This window comes from Humulus lupulus, chromosome 5, assembly GCF_963169125.1.
Source record: "Humulus lupulus chromosome 5, drHumLupu1.1, whole genome shotgun sequence".
NCBI classification, from domain to species: Eukaryota; Viridiplantae; Streptophyta; class Magnoliopsida; order Rosales; family Cannabaceae; genus Humulus; species Humulus lupulus.
In genome coordinates this window covers 236,068,977-236,088,758 of record NC_084797.1, presented here as the reverse complement: position 1 = coordinate 236,088,758, position 19,782 = coordinate 236,068,977, and the positions used below count along the sequence as shown (strand labels likewise).

The window sequence follows — 19,782 nt, the reverse complement described above, 5'->3', positions numbered from 1 at the left end:
GTGAAAACTTAAAAGTACACCAAAGAAAGGGAGAAGTGAGGGGCTTTTTGGACATTTAATAATTTAGAATTACAAAACAGGAAGCAACAGCGAAAGTTAGTTTTATAAAAGTGGCGGGTAAAGTGGGGATAATATGGGAATTATGGGCCCAACATCCCTCTCATACACGGAACCCCATCATCCAAAGTGGATGCCCGCACGTGCGCTCTTTGACCAATTTACCCATACATGTCAAAATTAAATAATTATTAATCATTAATTATTTATTCTAAGCTAATTTGCATTTACTTACAACTATCCTTCATTAATTATTTTAATTCTATTCTTAATCCCTCATTACTACTACTTGTCCGACTGGTCTGACCAAACTACCCTCCGCGATTTATGAAGGCGAGGCTATTTTGGTAAAAACACAGAAAAAAGATTAAGATCTTTGGAAAGGTTCTTTAGGGTATTCGATATGATCACCTAGAAAGAAAGCCAAGTCATTGCCGTGTTTGACCTTTAAATCCTTTCGCACCAAAACTCATATATATAAAATTTATATATAATAATATTATAAAACTGATTAAGAGATCGAGATTTTGATTTTTTATATTTATGAATCCAAGTCATCTCGGTTCTTCTTCTTCTGCTCTCCAAGATTTTTATTCAGTGAATTCGAGTTTTTCTTTTCTCGTATTTCTTTCTCGAGAAAATTCTGCTGATACTTTCTCGAGAAAGTTTTCGGTGGTGAAGTGGAAGAAGAGGAAGAAAACGAGGACCGGAGGATATGAGAGGTGCCGGTAGTAGTACTAGTGATGGAGACTCCAGAGCTTTGAGTAACGCTTTGGAAACTATTAACGCTGCTGCCACTGCGATCGCTTTTGCTGAGAATCGTGCTCCTCAAGCTTCTGTTCCCGTAATTTTCTCTCTCTTTTTAATGTTTCTGTGTAAATGAAAATATTAACTTGATTAGATGTTTACGTATTGTGATTCGTGTTTGTGAATAAATTCAAGATTGAAATGCTTGAGTTGGTGTTAGCAATCACCAATCAATATATAATAGTGGATTTTATATCAATTTCATTAGTTATGTTTATTCGATTCTGTTATTGCGTATATGATTTGTTGATTTGGTCTTTTGAATTGTGTTCAAACTAATCGCTGTTTGGTTTTGTTTTTAGTCTTGTTGATATTTTTTGTTCCTTGTTGCGTTGTAATTTTGAGTTGAGTCTGTGGTTTCAGTCTGGAGACTGTCTAGTATTCCAAGGTACTGCAGAGATGAAAATTTTGGACATTGCCCTTACAGGGGAGGACCAATCAAGTTCATAACTGCAATTTGAGTTTTTTAAGTATAAATTGGCAGATAGAGAGTTTGTTGCACACACTCTGTGTATATTCAAGTTACATATAAGGGTTAACAAGGGTGTGTTTTTGTTGTGTATGAACTTGGAATACACTATTCAACATTGATTGGAGGGCAAGTGAGAAAAGACTTGGCAAGAGGTGCAGATTTCCTTCGAATCTACGAGGCTTAAAAATGCTGGTTCTATTATAGTTTGCACCTTGCATTTCACTTGCAGATTTAGTGCTTTTGCTTTGCCCTGTAATAGACCAGGGAATTCTGGAAATCCCTTGTGATGGGGTTTGGTAATTTTTTGTATAGAATAGTAACTGGTTATTAAAAGAGAAAGTATATGCTAATTAAATATTGTTATGAGGGAAATAAGCTTTTGCTTTGCACATGAATTGTTTTCCTTGGTAGTTAATATGGAAGTCGTCCAATTTTTTTTCCCTTCTTACACATAACAATTTATCTGGATTATAGAGATTCATGAAGTTAATTAGTTGATTTTTCTTTTCACTCTAGCTAAGGAGCAAATTGGTGATTTTTGTGCTAAATTTTTTGTTTAATACAGAAGAGAAGATGGGGGAGTTTCTGGAGCCTATATTGGTGTTTTGGATTTTCCAGAAACAACAGAAAGAGAATTAGGCATGCTGTTCTTGTTCCAGAAACTTCACAACCAGGAACCAGTGCTCCAAGAGCTGAAAATACATCTCAACCACCCACCATTGTAGTTCCTTTCAATGCTCCTCCCTCCTCGCCTGCATCTTTTTTTCTATCAGAACCTCCATCTGTCACACAATCGCCAGCTGCTTTACCATCACTCACTTCTATTTCTGCAAGTATGTACTCCCCAGGGCCTGCTTCAATTTTCGCAATTGGTCCTTATGCACACGAAACTCAGTTAGTTTCACCACCTGTTTTCTCAACTTTCACAACCGAACCATCAACTGCTCCCTTTACTCCACCCCCCGAATCTGCGCATTTGACAACACCTTCCTCCCCCGAGGTTCCATTTGCTCAGTTGCTTGACCCAAAATTTCAGAATGGTGAAGCTGGTCAGAGATTCCCCATATTCCACAACGAGTTTCAATCCTATCAGCTTCAACCTGGGAGCCCAGTTGGTCACCTTATATCTCCAAGCTCAGGCATCTCAGGTTCAGGCACATCTTCTCCTTTCCCTGATGGAGATTTTGCCGCAAATGGTCCCTACTTCCTTGAATTCCGAACAGGTGAACCTCCAAAGCTATTGAACCTTGATAAGCTCTCCAACTTCGATTGGGGCTCAAGACAAGGCTCTGGCTCATTGACACCAGATACCGTGAAGCCCTCTCCATCTACTGATGGGTTTCTCCTTAAAACTCATACATTTGAGGTTACACCAAATTTGCATTCACACTTCAGATACCGCAATGGTGAAACTGTAGCCGACCATAGAGTCTCATTTGAGCTAACTAGCGAAGATGTTTTAAGGTGTGTTGAGAGGAAATCTTTGGCCTTGGCTGGAGCCATATCCAAATCATCTCTAAGAGAAACATCAATAATGGAAAGTGAAGAAAGCTCTAACAAAACAGCCAATTGTTGTTACGACTACGACCGAGTTGGCGAAACATCAAACAACAACGCCCCTGAAAAGGCTCCAGCTTGTGTGGAGGAGAATGAGGATGAGGTAGCGAGTCATCAGAATCATAGATCCATAACTCTTGGTTCTGCCAAGGAATTCAAATTCGACAATGCAGCAGATGCAGTAGAGTCTCACAAGTCAGAAATAAACTCAGATTGGTGGGCCAATCAGAAGGTTGTAGGGAAGGAAGGTGCACCACCATGCCAAGATTGGGCCTTTTTCCCTATGATGCAACCAAGTTTCAGTTAACCTTGCCTGCCACCTTTGTGCGAACCAGATTGATATTGGTTTTACCATATTGGTGCATCATTAAGGCCACAATAGGCTCTGACTATAGACTTTTTTTTTTTTAGAAATGAATGACCCTTTAGAAAGTTGTCCAAGGCCATTTTTTGTAAATATTGTTAAAAAAAAAGAGTGGGGGAGGTGGTGGTGGGGATCTGATCTTATTTGGCTCTCAAAAAAGGTATAGGAATAGTTATATAACAGTAACTTCTTTTCATATTTTGTCAATGTTTTCCACGTTTTTTTTTATATTAACGCAAAGCTCTAGTTGACTTTTTTTTTTTTGTAGTGTTTTTGCCTTTGTCTTGTTTTGCTTCTAGATAAGAGAGAATTCTTCAACTACTTTTTAAAGTGAAACGAAGAAACAAAGAAGATACCAAAAGCTTAAAACAAAAGTTTCCTTTTTTTTTTTTTCCCTTAGTGGGCAGTCCAATTATGGCTTCATTATATTATTATTATTATTATATAATGTTTTCTATTTTATGAATTTGAAGTGATTTCTAGGAAATTGGGTCATTTATGAGACCAAGTCTGAGCTGACTTGTTATGACTACCCACTAATGTATTTCTTGGCGTCTCTCTTTATCATTTGTTTCTTTATTAGCCTCGTGCGTTCCATATATAATATTTCTCTATACAATGTTTTTCAAATTCATGTAGAATATACGTGAGGTATTCTATAGGATTTTGCAGGTATGATACACGTTCCTTTTATTTCTCCCAGCAAAATTCTTCATTGCAATGCCTATTGTATGGGCTTAGCTCATAACAGAAACATTTACAAAATTATTATTTTGATTAAGAATTTTTATAAATTTTTGAAACGTAATAACTAGAAAAGTTAGTGATAATAATGATCCACATAGCTCAATATAATTATACTTACGTGCATCATTAACTAATGGAAATGAAGAGTGGGTACTAATATTTTGGATTGATTCATTTTATTTAAAAGATTCCAAGTAGCAAAATTTTGGGTAAAATTAGCACTCGATGCAGTTATTAGTTTTTATATTTTTTATAAAGTGAACCATATAAATAATAGAGAAACTCCATAAAAGAAAGATTAATGATTTATATAAATTACTTGATGGTAAATGTCCCCAATAAATCCAACGAGTAACTAATAATCATGTTATACAACAAAAAATTGCTACTTCTGAAAAAAATACCTTATTGAATTAAAGATTTGAAAAAGAAAAACAACCCTATATAGTTTTGGAGAAATGATTGATACGTGCATCTAAAATATGCACCTAAACATTACACATAATGGCGTGATCATTTAGCCTAGTCAATTATATATATCAAAATCGGAGCCCAGTGTATTAAAAAACAGTGATACATTACTGTGTGTGATATTTTTATACATATTTTGAATGCACATATCATTAAAACAATGCTTTTAAGTAAGTAGATTCTCAAAAAATTCTCTAATTTTGGAGATTCTTCTAGAAGATTTCAATTTATGAGTCAAAATAAAGTAATTATATATATTTTTGGTCAAAATCTAAAAGAAATAAATCTACGCAAATTATCACTCAAATTTTACGTTTAATATAAGTTTTAATAAATATAAAATAAACTTTTAAATTCATACCTTTTTGATATTTTGTTTTAATAGTGTAATAATTTTTATTAAATCGTTTTGAGTAATTTAGAATTGATTATATCAATTTTGAGAGTTTTTATTGTCCCTCTAAGTTAAAATGAAATATTAATTCTCCTTGAAATGAAGGTTCATGTGATCATTCATTAGAATTTTATCCATTACTAACGAATTTGTTTTGATTGCCATAACATTTTTATATTTAATTTAAGGATCAAATAAAAATTTAGATACTAAATTGTCAAACGACAATGGACAAAGAAAAAAAAACGCAGCTTCAAATTCACAAATTTTCAAATATATGTAAACATTACTTATAATAAACAAATATCTAAAGATCCTCAAAAAAGACAAGATAGCTAATGATCTTTCAAATTTCAAAGTTGAAATTGCTAGTTTCAAATGGTGTGTGGAACTAGAATGCATTTTTTATGGGAACTTAATAATAATAATAATAAAAAAGTCTTACATTTTCGAAAAAGCAAAAACAAAATTAGAATGTTTATAAATCCACACATAGAAAACGTGTATAATGACATTTTTTTTTTCATTCTATTAATTCAATTATTGATAAAGATAAATTATGATAAGTTGAGTTGTGTGAGTTGTAGAGAATGAGATGTCATTGTCAATTGTTGCCAAAGAGAACAAATTGCTCTGCTGCCCTTTGTTGTATGGTATTTGGTTACTTGAGTCCCAACTCTCCAAACTTTACATAAAACGGTCCAAAGTCTAACTTGGACGGCTACTAATTTATTCCCATTTTATTATTTTATTTTATTTTTATATTAAGTGTATTGTGTTCGTTAGACCTAGCCATAATTGACCAAAGATTTTGCTTGATTTCTTTACATAAAAAAAAAATAAAAAAGCCCAAGCCCAAGCCTATGTCTTTGACTTTCTAGAAGCTTTTCTCTTTTCTTCAAATATATATAAATATTTATTTTTCATAATTATCAGGAGAAAATAAGACATTGACAACTACCAAAGCCACCAGCTCACCAACTCCATTGCCATAGCTGTGCTTTCTTCAAAATCCTTCTCTTTCGGCCAAAACCTCCATCTGGGTCTTCTCAAAATGCCTCCTTTTGAGGGTTTAGCTTCTCCTCCGTACAGTTCAGAGTCTAATATAGTCACCATTGATGTAGGTGGCCAGCTCTTTCAGACAACCAAGCAAACCCTTGCTCTCGCCGGACCCGACTCCCTCTTCGGCAGAATCTCTGATTCATCTTCCCGGCACAGTGTTCCGTTCGTTGATCGAGACCCCGACTTGTTCTCCGTTCTACTATCGCTTCTCCGGACTGGTAATCTTCCTTCCAAAGCCAAAGCTTTTGATGTCCAAGACCTAATATTTGAATCCCGATTCTATGGCGTCGATAGCCTTTTGGTCAATTCAGTATCGAACCCGTCTCAGTTTGAAGCCTTTAATCTCGAGAAATCCATGGTTTTGCCCTTGAACGGCCGTGATTCTCCCTCCGTCATCGCCTCCACACCGTTCGGATCGCTCCACGTGGCGCACGGCAGCAAGATCACGTCTTTCGATTGGTCTCTGAGGAAGAAAAAGACCATCCTGACTCAGTTCACGGCCGTCGATTCTATGCTGGCGATTTCTCCGTCGGTGGTGGCCGCCGGAGCTACGGATTTTTCCGGGCTTCAGATTCTTGATCTCGAAAATGGGTTAGTGAAACATAGTTTGAATTGGGAGAATGTGACTCGGTCTAGCTCAACGGTTCAAGCAATTGGATCGTCTCCCGAGTTACTTTTCGTTAGTTTCGAATCGGGTCGTAGGAACTCGAATTCAATTATGGTTTATGATTTGAATACTTTGAGTCCAGTTACTGAGATTGGTCACTGTGAGATTTATGGTGCTGAGCTCAACTCAGCTATTCCATCAACAAAGTTGAGTTGGGTTCAGGGTAGGAGTTTGTTAATGGCTTCTGGGTCTCATAGTGGCCCTTCAGGAGTTTCAGGGGACATAAAGTTTTGGGATATTCGTTCTGGTAATGTGGTTTGGGAGCTGAAAGAGAGTGTTGATTGCTTCTCAGATGTCACAGTTTCAGATGACCTGTCTGCTATGTTCAAGGTGGGTGTGAATTCAGGTGAAGTGTTCTTTTCTGATTTGAGAAACTTGGGTGCTGAGAATCCATGGGTTTGTCTTGGGGACAAGAGAAGAACATTTATTAATGGGAAGAAGGAAGGTGTTGGTTGCAAGATTGAAAGCCATGGAAGTCAAGTGTTTTGCAGTAAAGGAGGGGATATTGAACTCTGGTCTGAAGTAGCTATGAGCTCTAAAAAGAGAAGTGAAGAAGATGGGTTGGAAGAGAGAGTCTTTAGGAAGAATTTGATGGGGAAAGTGAAGGACATGGGTGGTAACAAGATAACCAATTTGGGTTTTGGAGGGAACAAGATGTTTGTCACCAGAAAAGATCAACAAAATGTTGAGGTTTGGCAAAGTTCATCTAGAGGATTTTGATCATATAAAGCTGAATTTTTTATCACACAATTTGTAAATACACTATTTTAGTTTGTTTTATTTGACAATGATATTGTAATACACTCGACCTATGATTCTTTATAAATGATTTTTTCAATATAAGTCTTCAGTTATTAATAACTCTGTTCTAGTTGGTTCTGCAATTTTCTTACCCCTCATCTTACTTCCTCTTTGCTGATACCAAAATATGATGCTTAATGGTAATCTTCATTTATCTAACTAATATTATAACTTAAAAGCACATGCTTTGCCTTTATTGAGCTTTACCTTCTCTTAAAAGTCAGCATATTGTTGTCTTAGCTGGATCTTTCTTTCTCTTTCAGCCTTGCCAAACCAAAGTATCTGCTTTACTTGCCTGTTTTGCTAAAGACCCCTAATTGGCTTGGCTCCTATCAAATTATCAACACTATATACCCTTTTAAATATCCATTTGTTAAAAAGCCTACTCTGAAACAATCTTTGAGTATAATCTTCTTTTTACAGAGGAACTTTGTTTTTTTTTTCTGGCAAAACATACCTTTTGAAACAAGCATCTTTTCAGTGAGGAGCTGACAATAGTTAATTTGCAATTCTAAGAATTTGGCTAGTTTCGCTTTTGTGAAAATCATATCTGCCATGCTTTTATAAAGAACTCTCTTCAGTTTGGTACCTGAAATAACTTCACATGGCTTAGCATAACTTCTATTTCCGTATAAGGATGAAGAATATATCTAGTTTCACAAGTGATAATATGAAGAGATCGTACATATCAAACCCAAAACCCTGTCCAATTTCTACTGGTTGAAACAATATTTAATTAATGTCAAATAAATAAAGATTTGGTTAGTGTTCATACGCCTTCTCAAGATCTAAAGACAATAAATGTTGAGCATAGTAGTAGCCTAGCTAGTAGGCTAGATAAGCACAAAGACACTAGATGATTAGCTTGGCCTACAAGAAAACTTGGAGAGCAAGTCCAATAGTCGTGGATGGCGTGTGGGATTCTCTCCGTCTCTTTCAGAGGAAATTGGTTGGACAATTGGGTTGAAAGTGCTTTTTGCCTTAATGGGTTTGACTATGAGACAACCAAGCATTTATAGTAATACGTCTTTCTTTGTAATTTCAACATTGTTGGGCCTTTTAGACGAAACCCAATTTTGGATGTGGCTAGCTCAATGAGAGAAGGCCATCCACCCCAGATAAGGCCTTGGATTGCTGCCCAAGTAAATCTTCTTTAGCTGCCCAAGCCTTGGAGTGTTGCCCAAGAATAAGTACTTTTTATCCATGTGAGCTCTCCTACAAATGTATAAGTTTGGTGCTCGTGAAAATGGCGATCACAGCACTGGGAGTGAGTGAGTTAGTGTGGTGTCCATTGGGGTCAAGAGTTAAAAACATTCTTGTGTGACTGACGTAAGTTTTTAACAATGCTGAAATCTTGAACTTTTTCTTCAGGTCTTGTACTTCATAATGATTTTTGTTATGTTATTCGAGTCATACCACTTGTATGGAAATGTTTACAATTAATGTGTTGATATTTTGAATCATCCAAGTTTGAGTCATACCACTTGTAGACTAGTAGGGTTCATAATCTAAATATCTTCATCCAATAGTAGAACAGCGAGGATTGGCGTGCTAAGAATTAGTATGCATGGCTTGTTAATGCTTTCTTTTAATCATAAAATTATGTCATAATCATACCAGCAATCAACTCATAAATATCTTTTTTCCACTACTTTGTAAATTATATCATATGAAAATAATCTAAGGTAAAATCCCATTTTGTAAAGTATGGGATCTCATAATAAGTTTTCTTTAACTGCTGTAACAGTAGTACAGTTCTGCTAGATATTTTTACCTAAATCTGTATTGCTAGATATTTTTACCTAAAGTTCATTCTACTCTATACTTCTCGTTTTGGAGCCTGACAAAGCCTCATGCTCAGGTTGATAATGTTACTGGCACAGCAAAGCCTGTCCTTTTCATACTTCTCAGTTCACATAGAGCTGTAAATGGTAATTGTACTGGTGAGTTAATAAAACGTTACTATTTGAGAATCTTCATTCTCTCAAAGTCCCACAAAGCTATTATTGTTATGGCTTTGCTGTATGTGAATTCTTAACCAGACTTTGTTGTACTGGATGACCAGGACTGCGTGGGAACAAGTCAAATTTTTGGGCTGCTCTGCATTGAGAAAAATACCACTCAACTAACTCCTACAAATTCAATGAAGGTTTGCTCATTAATGCTTAAGCCATCCATCTTTGATTAGTCACTGATTCCAGTACGATGTGTTTCACACCACATGCTTTTCCTTGCATGGTTATCTTTCTCAGAGCTCACTTTGTGTCCCACTAGTTTGAAAAGAATGCACTTTAAGCCATAATTTTTTTTAATTGTGATGTCATATCTAAGTACCCAAATAATGGTTGTTGTCTTCGTTTTTTGTTTTTCTACATTTAATGTCGGTCAGTGAAGACACTGTGAATTTTCTTGCACCAAGATGGTCCAGTGATTGACATTGATCATTATCTTTCTGTCTGCTAATTACATGAAAATAATTCCATTTGCAGCTGGAATTTACGTATGTGACTTGTTGTAATTAGATCACAGGCTAGAGAAAAGGAAATTTTGACTCACAAAAGGGTCTTGATAATTTTTCTTTTTTTGTCATTTTTCACAAATAATAATACACTTTTTCTTTTTTATATCAATTTGGACAGGGACAAACGTGCACTTGTAACAAAGGCGAAGGTGATAAGAGTCGTGTGGTGTCCTGCATGTTGAGGTATATATAAATTTGCATACTGTGTCAGTAGTACTCATCCACAAATATTAGACTCGAAAACTTCTACTCAGTAGTACTTGGAGGGACTACTGTATGGTTTTTGATATCATATAGATTTCATTTCATCCAAAAGTGTCTTTATAATCCGAGTAGGATCTTTTTGTAAAGTAAATTTAGAATTTGTCCGTTTTTTTTTTGAAGCAGAAGCTTTAAGTTAGCCAGCAAGTCAAACACTTTTTTATTTTGTCAAATCACGAGCCTCATGAATTACTGTGCTCTAACCGGGTCCAATTTGTGAATTATTGCAAAAATTTTCAAGAAAGGCTTGCATTTTTGTTTTAAAACATCTTTTCAGTAACAGTACCTTCTACTAAGGTTTAGTAATTTTATTTTTACTTATTTACACATTTGGTATTTGATTCCCATTAGAACTATTTCACTCAATCATTTTCTTTGTCGTTTCTCTCCTTTTATTAAGTTATAAGGAGCTAGTTAGAAGCTTTGTATGCAAATAGCTTCTGTAGTTCAAAACCAATTGATTTGAACTTGCTTTAAGTTTTTCTAGTTTCAGAAATGGCGTTAGCATTAGCGTCTACCGACAAGGTAGTGCTAGGTTCGATTTCGTTTGTAATTTTCTGGGCCTTGGCAGTTTTCCCTTCACTTCCATTACTGCCTATAGGCAGAACAGCAGGATCCCTCCTGGGAGCCATACTTATGATCATCTTTAAGGTCATAACTCCAGACCAAGCATATGATGCCATTGATCTATCAGTCCTTGGACTTCTTTTTGGAACCATGGTTGTTGGTATCTATCTTGAGAAAGCTGACATGTTTAAGTACATCGGTCACTTGCTTTCATGGAAGTCTCGAGGCCCAAAGGATGTGCTTTGCAGAATCTGCATAATTTCTGCTCTGTCAAGTGCATTGTTTACTAATGACACCAGTTGCATTGTCCTCACAGAGTTTGTTTTGAGAACCGCAAAGCAAAGTAATGTTCCACCCCATCCTTTCTTGCTGGCCTTGGCCTCGAGTGCAAACATTGGCTCGGCTGCAACTCCTATTGGCAATCCACAGAACTTGGTCATTGCCATACAAAGCAAGATTTCTTTCGGACAATTTCTATTGGGACTCCTTCCTGCCATGCTAGTTGGTGTCACTGTCAATATGTCAATTCTCTTATGCATGTATTGGAGGGTCTTGTCTCCTAAAAAAGACGAGGACATCGCTTTGGAAGAAGGAACTCTTGAGAAAGCTCAAAGTTCTCCTCTACATGACATAACTCCAAATTACACCGAAGGCAGTCCTGTTTCGAAAGCTGAGAAGGAGGAAAATTCCCCAAGTTTAAGTGGTGGACAAGGTGATATAGAAGAAGGTGGTAATATCTGCTCAACTTCAACTGCTTCAAGCAGTGAGCTTGAGTCTGCAAGCAACCTTGTTGGTTCAAGCTCAACCGAACAAATTGCAGGCGGCGACACAGGAGCTTCCCGATCATTGGAGGGAAAGAATGGAACAGATGAGTTTACAAATGAGACAAAAGAAGTTAGTGTTCCAGTGTCTACTAAAGAAAAGAGAGGACTAAGCAAGGAATGGAGAAGATTTGCATGGAAGACGTGTGTTTACCTTGTCACTAGTGGTATGCTGATTGCACTACTGATGGGTTTGAACATGTCTTGGACTGTGATTACAGCATCTCTTCTCCTTGTTGTCATTGATTTCAAAGATGCTGGGCCTTGCCTTGACAAGGTAAAATCTGCAGTACCATACTCCTTATTATCATTTATTTTTTCAAGAATAACTAGTATTAAATTTAAAAAAGCATATTATTGTATCCTATTGACCAAAGTAAACATGTTCATATCTTATTGAATCAGGTCTCCTACTCTCTCTTGCTACTCTTTTGTGGAATGTTCATCACTGTTGAAGGATTTAACAAAACTGGAATACCTACAACTCTCTGGAACATGATAAAGCCTTATGCTGGGATTAATCATGTTTCAGGCATGGTGGTACTTTCCCTTGCCATACTTGCCCTCTCAAATCTTGCTTCGAATGTCCCAACTGGTAAGTTGTTGCTACTCTTCTTTACACAAATACATATAATATATATTTATATGCAGTAGGATAATTAGAAAATATTTGCTTTATATTAACTTCCTCAGCTTATGCGTTTGTCCTTTTTTTTCTTCCATGGAAAGCCTCAAGTTTTCCAGGAACATAAGTGTAAGAAACTGAGATGTTAATGAAAACTGTAAAAGCTAATTGTGCAAAGTTAAAATAAAAAATAAGCATTGGGGATAACTAGCTTCATTTTGGATTGTAATAAAGTTCACAACGAAGACTAATTAGGTCCTTAAAAGTTGTCATTTTCTCAATGGAATTGAGTTAATTATTTATTGAGACACACAGCATCCATCTTTCTCTTTCACAAAAAAGGTCATTTTCTTTTTCGGTGTATGTCAAGTATAGACACATGCACAGTTATTTTCTTAAGGTTCATTTAATCAAATTAACCTCCTGTTCCATTTCATTATGGCCCCCATAAGCACAGTACCTGCCTGCTTCTCTAATTTAATCTATAAACATTGCACCTTCTTCGAACTTTAGTTGACTGATCATTTAAATGTATTTTCAGTTCTTCTACTTGGAGGAAGAGTAGCAGCCATGGCAGCAGCCATATCTCCACATGAAGTGAAAAAATCATGGCTCATCTTAGGATGGGTGAGCACAGTTGCTGGAAACTTGTCGCTACCTGGTTCGGCAGCAAATCTAATCGTGTGTGAGCAAGCTCGTCGAGCTCCATCTTTCAAGTACACACTCTCTTTCTGGACTCATCTCAAGTTTGGTCTTCCATCCACAATCATTGTCACAGCTATTGGCCTCACACTCATAAGGGGTTGATAGAGCTAAGATTTGAACTTGAGCTTTATTAAAAGGATTTTACTCCAAGAACCAATGACACTTATACCATACCATGTCCTTTGTAAGTGTATTTGTATGTAGAAATGTGTGAACTAAGAAAGAATAGTTGGCTGATATACCACTGGGAAAGATGTTTAATTTTTTTCTAGTTATCTTTGTAACTGTAATTGTTCAATAATAAAATAGATCAGTCTTAATCAAATATTGTGATTTTCTTTTTCTTTCTGGAATTTTCACAACTTATATCCATGGTGTGAAAACTTGTTATCTTTTCAAATGTGTTTTGTAAAAAGATTCATGTTTAAGAATTATTTATAAAATAGTATTCCTCACAAAAGTCACACCAATCTATCAACTAACTGTGGACTTTTGTCGAATATATTATTTTGAAAATTTGACATAAATGGTTTTGCTCAAGTCATATTTTAGAATTTTTATTTTCTCCTATTGCTCTTGTGGAATTTTTTATTTTAAAAAAAAAGATAAAATATTAACTATTAAGAAGTCAAAACATGTCATTATCTGGAATAATTTGTGAGAATAAATTTTGTAAGAAAATCTCCTTGGAAAAAAGAAAAAAAGCCATGTTAAAAGATCTAGAGAGGATATTGAAGTTGGCATATGATGGTAAATTTAACTTTGACATCAGTATTTTATTTAAACCAATGGACAAAAATACTTTTTTCCTAATATATTCAACTGGGAAGGGAGCATATGCTGAGTAGCAGTGACATCCACCTCAATATCCATAAAATAAAAACCAAAAACAAATAAGTCAGTTCCATTACCATTTCTACTGCTTCTACATGAGTAAAGTAAGGGAATTATAAAATGTCAGGAATAATATCCTACTACAAAATTATTGCTCTTGTTTTGGTCCTCTTCCTGCTTGTTTTTTTTAGATCTCCAGTGAAAGAATCTGCTTCACAAACAAAGTTTAAAGTTTTACATCTTGATAGTAGCCAGAATATCAAGTTCTTTATGAGCCAATTTAGTAAAGTCAACACCACACTTTACAAGCTTAAATTGAAATCAATGGAACAACAATTGCTCTCCACACTCACAAAAAAACAAAACAAAACAAAAAACAAAGGACATCCCTCTCCCCTGACCAATGCAAACCCAGATAACACCTCCAAAACTGTTTACAAGCAAACAAAACATGAGAAATTGACTCATTCTTCAAACAGCTCACCTTTCCATCCATTTCTATTGAGACAAACTTTAGCAGTTAGCAGTGCAGCCAGAACTTAGAAATTATCCAAACAAAGAATTTCACCTGAGGTAAAACTGTAGTAATCCTACTACACAAGACTCAACAATTTAAAGGTTGATCAAACACAAATCAAAGAAAAACACAAGCTGAAATCAAATCTAATGCAACAACAGAAAAGTAAAAACAAGAGAACAAAGAAATTTATCCTGGTTCGGTCCTCAATTCAAGGCCTACTCCAGCTCTCCCCCAAGGAGTTTTCTCCACTATAATCAAGCTGATTACAATCTCCAATAGTAGTAGTGTACACCTCTTGAAACAACACAGAAAGAAATCCCCTAGAACTCTCACACTCGAGCTCACAAAGCCATACAATGGCTGTTACAATTTCTCTCTTTCTCTCTCTGTTTCACTCTTCCAAAAAACTGCCTAATCTCTATCTTTGTTCTAACCTTTATAATGAATAGGTTAGAGCCATAAATAGAGTTACAATATGAGCTAACTAACTGAAAAGACAATCCCAAGGTGAACAACTACAAAAACTGATTAGTAACTAACTTAACAGAAATTGACAAAAGCTGTTAAGTTATTATAACAGATTTGATTTTCTTTGGATTACCAATCCTACAAAAACCAATATTCCAATGGTTGTTCTTAAACAAAATGTAAATGCATAAAAGAGATGCAATCAAATGTAAACCCAGATCCCTCATTGTTAGTTTCAGTATAGTCCATAGTCTCACTTTGGCTTGGTTTGACATCTTCTTCAAGATCTTTTGCAGCAGAGTTGGGTTGTATTTCACTTCTAGTTGGTTCTTGGTCGTCTTCGTTTGCATCAGCAGAGACACTGTTAAGAGTTACAAGGCATCAAATTAGTTCAGACCAGTTTAAGCTAAGAAAATGACCTTCTGCAGGGAGTCAGATAATTCAGACTAGTTTGCATGTTCTTCTTCATTTACATTTATATTCAACATGATCCTCTTCTTCTTCTTCGGGGAAGTCAGATAAATCATTATCATCACCATCATTAATCAGGAGACCAAATTCCAGAGCTTCTTCGAGATACAACAGGTGGAAACCACATGTTTTCACTCTGCATGAGTGGATAGGTGTTCTATCATTTCTGTTTATTGCACAGATTGAAAATGAGACTCCAGTAATGTTATCAGCTTCTTCTATGTCTTTACAAGCATTAAAGATTTGGGGCTCATACAACATGAATACATGATCTAAATTATGCTTAAAACACGTGTGACAAGGACCAAAGTGTTCCTCCTGAGCACAATCAAGATATATATTCTTCAAAATACTGTATTTGTGACATTCACCTGACTTGGTCGTCACTTGAAACTCAATTTAAAATGTTAAATCTGCTACAGGACTAGAAGAATAAACGTACTAGTCAAATTCAGCAACAAAGCATAGAGCATAACCCAAGAAATTGGAATTGTGCCAATTCGAAGGAAGTGGGACAACCTCAGAACAATCTGCAATATAGCTGAACCACTCTGGAATTTCATAGTCCGGATAGCAAACACAAACACAGCTATCATAGAACTGAGATCATGATTGTTGGATCCATTAAAATTTACTCATTAATTTAGGATGGGGTGATTGAAAAATAAGTTCACAATTCCAGCAACTATAGAAGAGACGTGGCCAAATGCAGGCCTGGGACAACTTTGGGAGTAATAGACTAGTTTAAGGATTGTCAAAATGAATAACCAATTAATTTATCACTAGGAGAAAGATACTTACCTCGTATTCTTCAATTAATTTTAGGCTTGCCAATTGAAGAATCCAGAGCTGCCCATAAGCAAATATGATGTTGCATGTGTTGTGGTCCAACTTTAGGCAATTAAAAAATGAGATCATATGATACTGTTCCCAATGCTTATCCACAATAGTCTCTCTAATGATGTGCAATCTTGTGCATTTAGAACCCTCAGACCTAATGGAAGCTCAGACAACGGCAGAAACTGGAGATTTTCACACCTTGCCAACTGCAACAGCTCGAGATTAGGTAGATTTTTAACGGATCAAGAAGGAAGCTCTTTGATAGCTGTTCCAGATAAATTAAGGTGAACTAATCCCTCCATAGGCTCTTCAATGGTGGGGAAGTTGTCAAATTTAGAGCAACCCCTTAGATCAATAGTTTCAAGATCCTTTAACTTGTAAATGCTGGTTGGCAGACTTTGAAGCCTTTTGCATTTCTTTAAAAGAATGATTCTGAGACCAGGAAAAGATTCAATTGGTGTGGGCAGTTGATCTATTGACGTCCCAGACAAATTTAAAGTTTCTAGAGTCCTTGGAAGATCTGGTAAAATTTCAACAGACGAGCAGCCAGCTAGATTAAGGTAAATCAAGTGTTGCCACTGGGAAATTAGAGTTTAAGCATCGGGCTTGGGCGGTTTTTTTCAATTCTAAAATTTAGATTTCGGTTTTCGGTTGAGATTGGTGCGATCTAAAAACAGACCAACCTAACTACAACACCAAAATAAAATCGACCCATTTAGACCACAGTTCAGTCTGTACAAATTGAACTTGATTTTTTTTTTTTAAATAATTTTTAAGAAAATTTAAGTTTAAAAAATATAAATTATTGGAATCTATTTTTTTAACTTTTTTTTTTTAATATGAAATTTATTCATTTAATTTGTTAACTTCAAAATTTTAACTTTATGATTTAAAAACCTAAATACATGGTTACAATTTGGAACCTAACTATATTTGGTCGGTTTCGGTTTGTACGGTCAGTTTGTGACCAACTTATAAACCGACCGATTTAATGTTGGTTTTCGCCAAGATAATTTCAGCGGTTTTCGATTCCGTCGGTTTTGATTTTTTCGGTGTCTGGGCAGTCGATTTGAGCGATTTATTCAGTTTTTTGAATTTTTTGCTCAGCTTGCAGGAAGACTCTTAAGGCCTTTGCAGCACTCAAGTTTAATGAGTTTGAGTTGGTCTGAGGAGCCAATCGATGAAGGCAATTCTTGTATGGAAGTCCAACTTAAATCTAAATTAACCAAATTTCCCTTTAATTCTGGAATATTTTTAAGATTCTGGCAGCCCCAAAGTCTAAGAATTTGAAGAGACGACCTTAAGTTCGGAGCACTTGTTTGCTTTGTACAAAATTCCATAGACAAAAGAGTAAGCTTTTCAAGATTATGAAAATGTGATGTAACCATAAGCAAGTTTATGCAATCATTGAGACTTATAATTTCAAGATTAGGAGCTTGAGACAGATTTGGAATATAGGTCAGGTTCTTGGATTTACTGAGATCCATAATCTTCAAGATCGGTAGATGTTGTATTAAAAAAAAAATAGTTGAACTATATGTAAACATTTGAAGGAAAAAACAACAAATTTGGTGGTGGTAAGTCTGGGTAAATGCTCTGTTTGGGTAAGTTTGTTTTAAGTTGTTTTTAGTCTTTACAATTTAAAATTTTAAAAATAAAAAGTATTTGAGTCTTACTTATTTTTAAATTTTTAAAGGGAAACTCCATGGTTTAACCCCATTTCTCTATCAATTATTAAACATAACCCTTCATTATTGTTTCTCCATTAAATAACGCTATAAGACAAAAATGCCCTCAATAATAATTAGGTCACCTTAGTTTCTTCCCCAACCAGCCCCCTCCCCTTCTGCTACAATGAAAGAGTTTCATACCTCAACCTGCTCCTTTCCCACTGCCCTTCTGTCCTCCTTGGCAGCACCCATGACATTCAAGCTCGAGGCTTGATGCACACCGCCCTTTCCTACCCGCCAACACCAAAGAATCTGTAAAATCCTTTATTGGCGAACTTTAATTTAGACAAAATATTTTAAAGTTATTAAGGAAAATCAGTAGCATATCCATATTGATTCTTGATTTAATTATCAAAATGATTCAGCTGAATTTCTAGTGTGAAAATATCATTTAAGTGTGAATTCATTTTTTACCTTATTTATCACATATCAACATTATTTGGTAAAAATATGTATTACAATTATCTTGAGATTATTTTCAAAGATTATGTTTGTACGCCCTAGATTCTCCACGGGCTGTTAGCAGGCTTAAGTATGGCATAATTGTGTGTCAATCACGAGGATGATGTGTACCCCGGAGCTGCTGACCCCAGGTCCCACCTATTTAGCTCGAGGTAGCCATAGGCCCACTGGAGTTGCTAAGGAATCAGATCAGGAGTGTGGTCACCGTGGACTAAGAAGATGTCCAGCTCGAGGTACGAGCTTGAGCTGGACTCTATGACCCCTCGTAAAGTCAACCATGCAATGTAAACGTGTATATATCAGGCATCACGTGTCTGATATGTCCCTGAATTCTCAGATACGTAGCCTAAACGTACGTGTTCAAGCACCCACGGCTGGGTTGGGTCGTGCGGCCCATTATCCCCCTTACCTATTGATTAGACCTCACTTCATTTGTCAGGTTTTAGGAATTAATCATGAATGTCACAGAGATGACATGACGGGTAAGAAGGTCACGGGATGACCCCCTTTGCCAACCCCCAGATGCCCTCTCCTATAAATATGGAGAGGCTGGGAGTTGCAAAGGGTTGGATTCTATTATGTAAAAGAAACATCCTGTAAAGAATACCAAAAACTACCAATAATATTGGTTGGTGGAGTAGAAGGATTTTAACCTTTGAACCACCTAAAAAAAGTGCTTGCATTACCATTTTATATTAAGATCACTCATCCATTTCGGTTCAATACTTAGCACTAATCCCACTCTCTTATTTTCTTAAATTACCTGTTGGCGAAGAACCGCATCAACAATGTTTATTCTGGAATAAAAAAGGTGTCGAAAATGAACATGGTCAAAGGAAATAACCATGTTCGTTCTACCAGATAAAACTGATTACGTTGTTGACTCATCAGTTTTCTTTTCTGTCGACACAGAATTCATCTGGCTGGCTGATTTCCTAAATCAAAGGAATTTGCAATTTGATTTCAAAGATCTCAGAAAATGATGGCCTTGGTCCATTTCCTTGCCTATAAATATCTTGCCAAGGCCTTTTGAATTTTCATCTCTTCCATTTTTTTTGAATATTTGTAAACATTATGTTATTTTGAAGACTTTTTATTTGTAGAGATGAAGTTTGTTAACCTTAATCTTTGTATGAGTGCTGAGTGTACTTGTGGATATCTATCTAGTCCATTGTAAACAGATAGTGTCTATTGTGAACGTGTTCATAAGGATCTTTGGGAGAGGATTCTATCTAAGTCTCACCTCGGGAGGAAGTGAGCACTCGCTATTCTTTGAAAGGAGTTCAAGAGAGTCAGTGTTTCACCAAAACCAGATTCGTAGAGAAGAGTACAACAAGATTGCGAAAATAGTTTAAGAGGGAGTCTTACATTGTTTAAGTCAATGCTTTTGTACACATTGTTTCTTTACTAATTGGTTTATTCTCTGGGCGTGGCCCCGTGGATGTAGGTTATCTGAAAAGATTTCTGAACCACGTAAAAATTCTCGTGTGTTGAATTTTTACCTGTTTTTCTGTTTCTGTTTAAACAGTTTCATAAGTAGTGTGAACAAAACTAAAAT

At 35.9% G+C, this 19,782-nt stretch overlaps 4 protein-coding genes across 4 annotated transcripts; 3 read left to right on the top strand and 1 right to left on the bottom strand.

Annotated features, from left to right (window-relative positions):
• Positions 1–552: 552 nt before the first annotated feature.
• LOC133778451 (uncharacterized) lies at positions 553–3,514 on the top strand. Its single transcript, XM_062218386.1, has 2 exons — positions 553–901; positions 1,902–3,514. Exons 1-2 carry the CDS (start codon positions 773–775, stop codon positions 3,198–3,200), a joined length of 1,428 nt encoding a protein of 475 aa, XP_062074370.1. The 5' UTR covers positions 553–772; the 3' UTR covers positions 3,201–3,514.
• A 2,277-nt stretch (positions 3,515–5,791) lies between these two features.
• LOC133778450 (BTB/POZ domain-containing protein At5g41330) lies at positions 5,792–7,459 on the top strand. The gene has a single exon (XM_062218385.1). The coding sequence runs from the start codon at positions 5,924–5,926 to the stop codon at positions 7,316–7,318; it is 1,395 nt and encodes a 464-aa protein (XP_062074369.1). The 5' UTR covers positions 5,792–5,923; the 3' UTR covers positions 7,319–7,459.
• Positions 7,460–8,578: 1,119 nt separating this feature from the next.
• Positions 8,579–13,242, top strand: LOC133778449 (silicon efflux transporter LSI3-like). The gene is made up of 7 exons (XM_062218384.1): positions 8,579–8,728; positions 9,261–9,342; positions 9,465–9,548; positions 10,039–10,103; positions 10,669–11,846; positions 11,975–12,164; positions 12,736–13,242. The coding sequence occupies exons 5-7, from the start codon at positions 10,677–10,679 to the stop codon at positions 12,999–13,001; spliced, it is 1,626 nt and encodes a 541-aa protein (XP_062074368.1). The 5' UTR covers positions 8,579–8,728; positions 9,261–9,342; positions 9,465–9,548; positions 10,039–10,103; positions 10,669–10,676; the 3' UTR covers positions 13,002–13,242.
• Positions 13,243–13,543: 301 nt separating this feature from the next.
• On the bottom strand, positions 13,544–16,601 carry LOC133778448 (uncharacterized). Its single transcript, XM_062218383.1, has 2 exons — positions 15,195–16,601; positions 13,544–15,082 (listed from the first exon to the last, which is right to left on the bottom strand). Exons 1-2 carry the CDS (start codon positions 15,451–15,453, stop codon positions 14,817–14,819), a joined length of 525 nt encoding a protein of 174 aa, XP_062074367.1. The 5' UTR covers positions 15,454–16,601; the 3' UTR covers positions 13,544–14,816.
• Between the last annotated feature and the right edge of the window lie 3,181 nt (positions 16,602–19,782).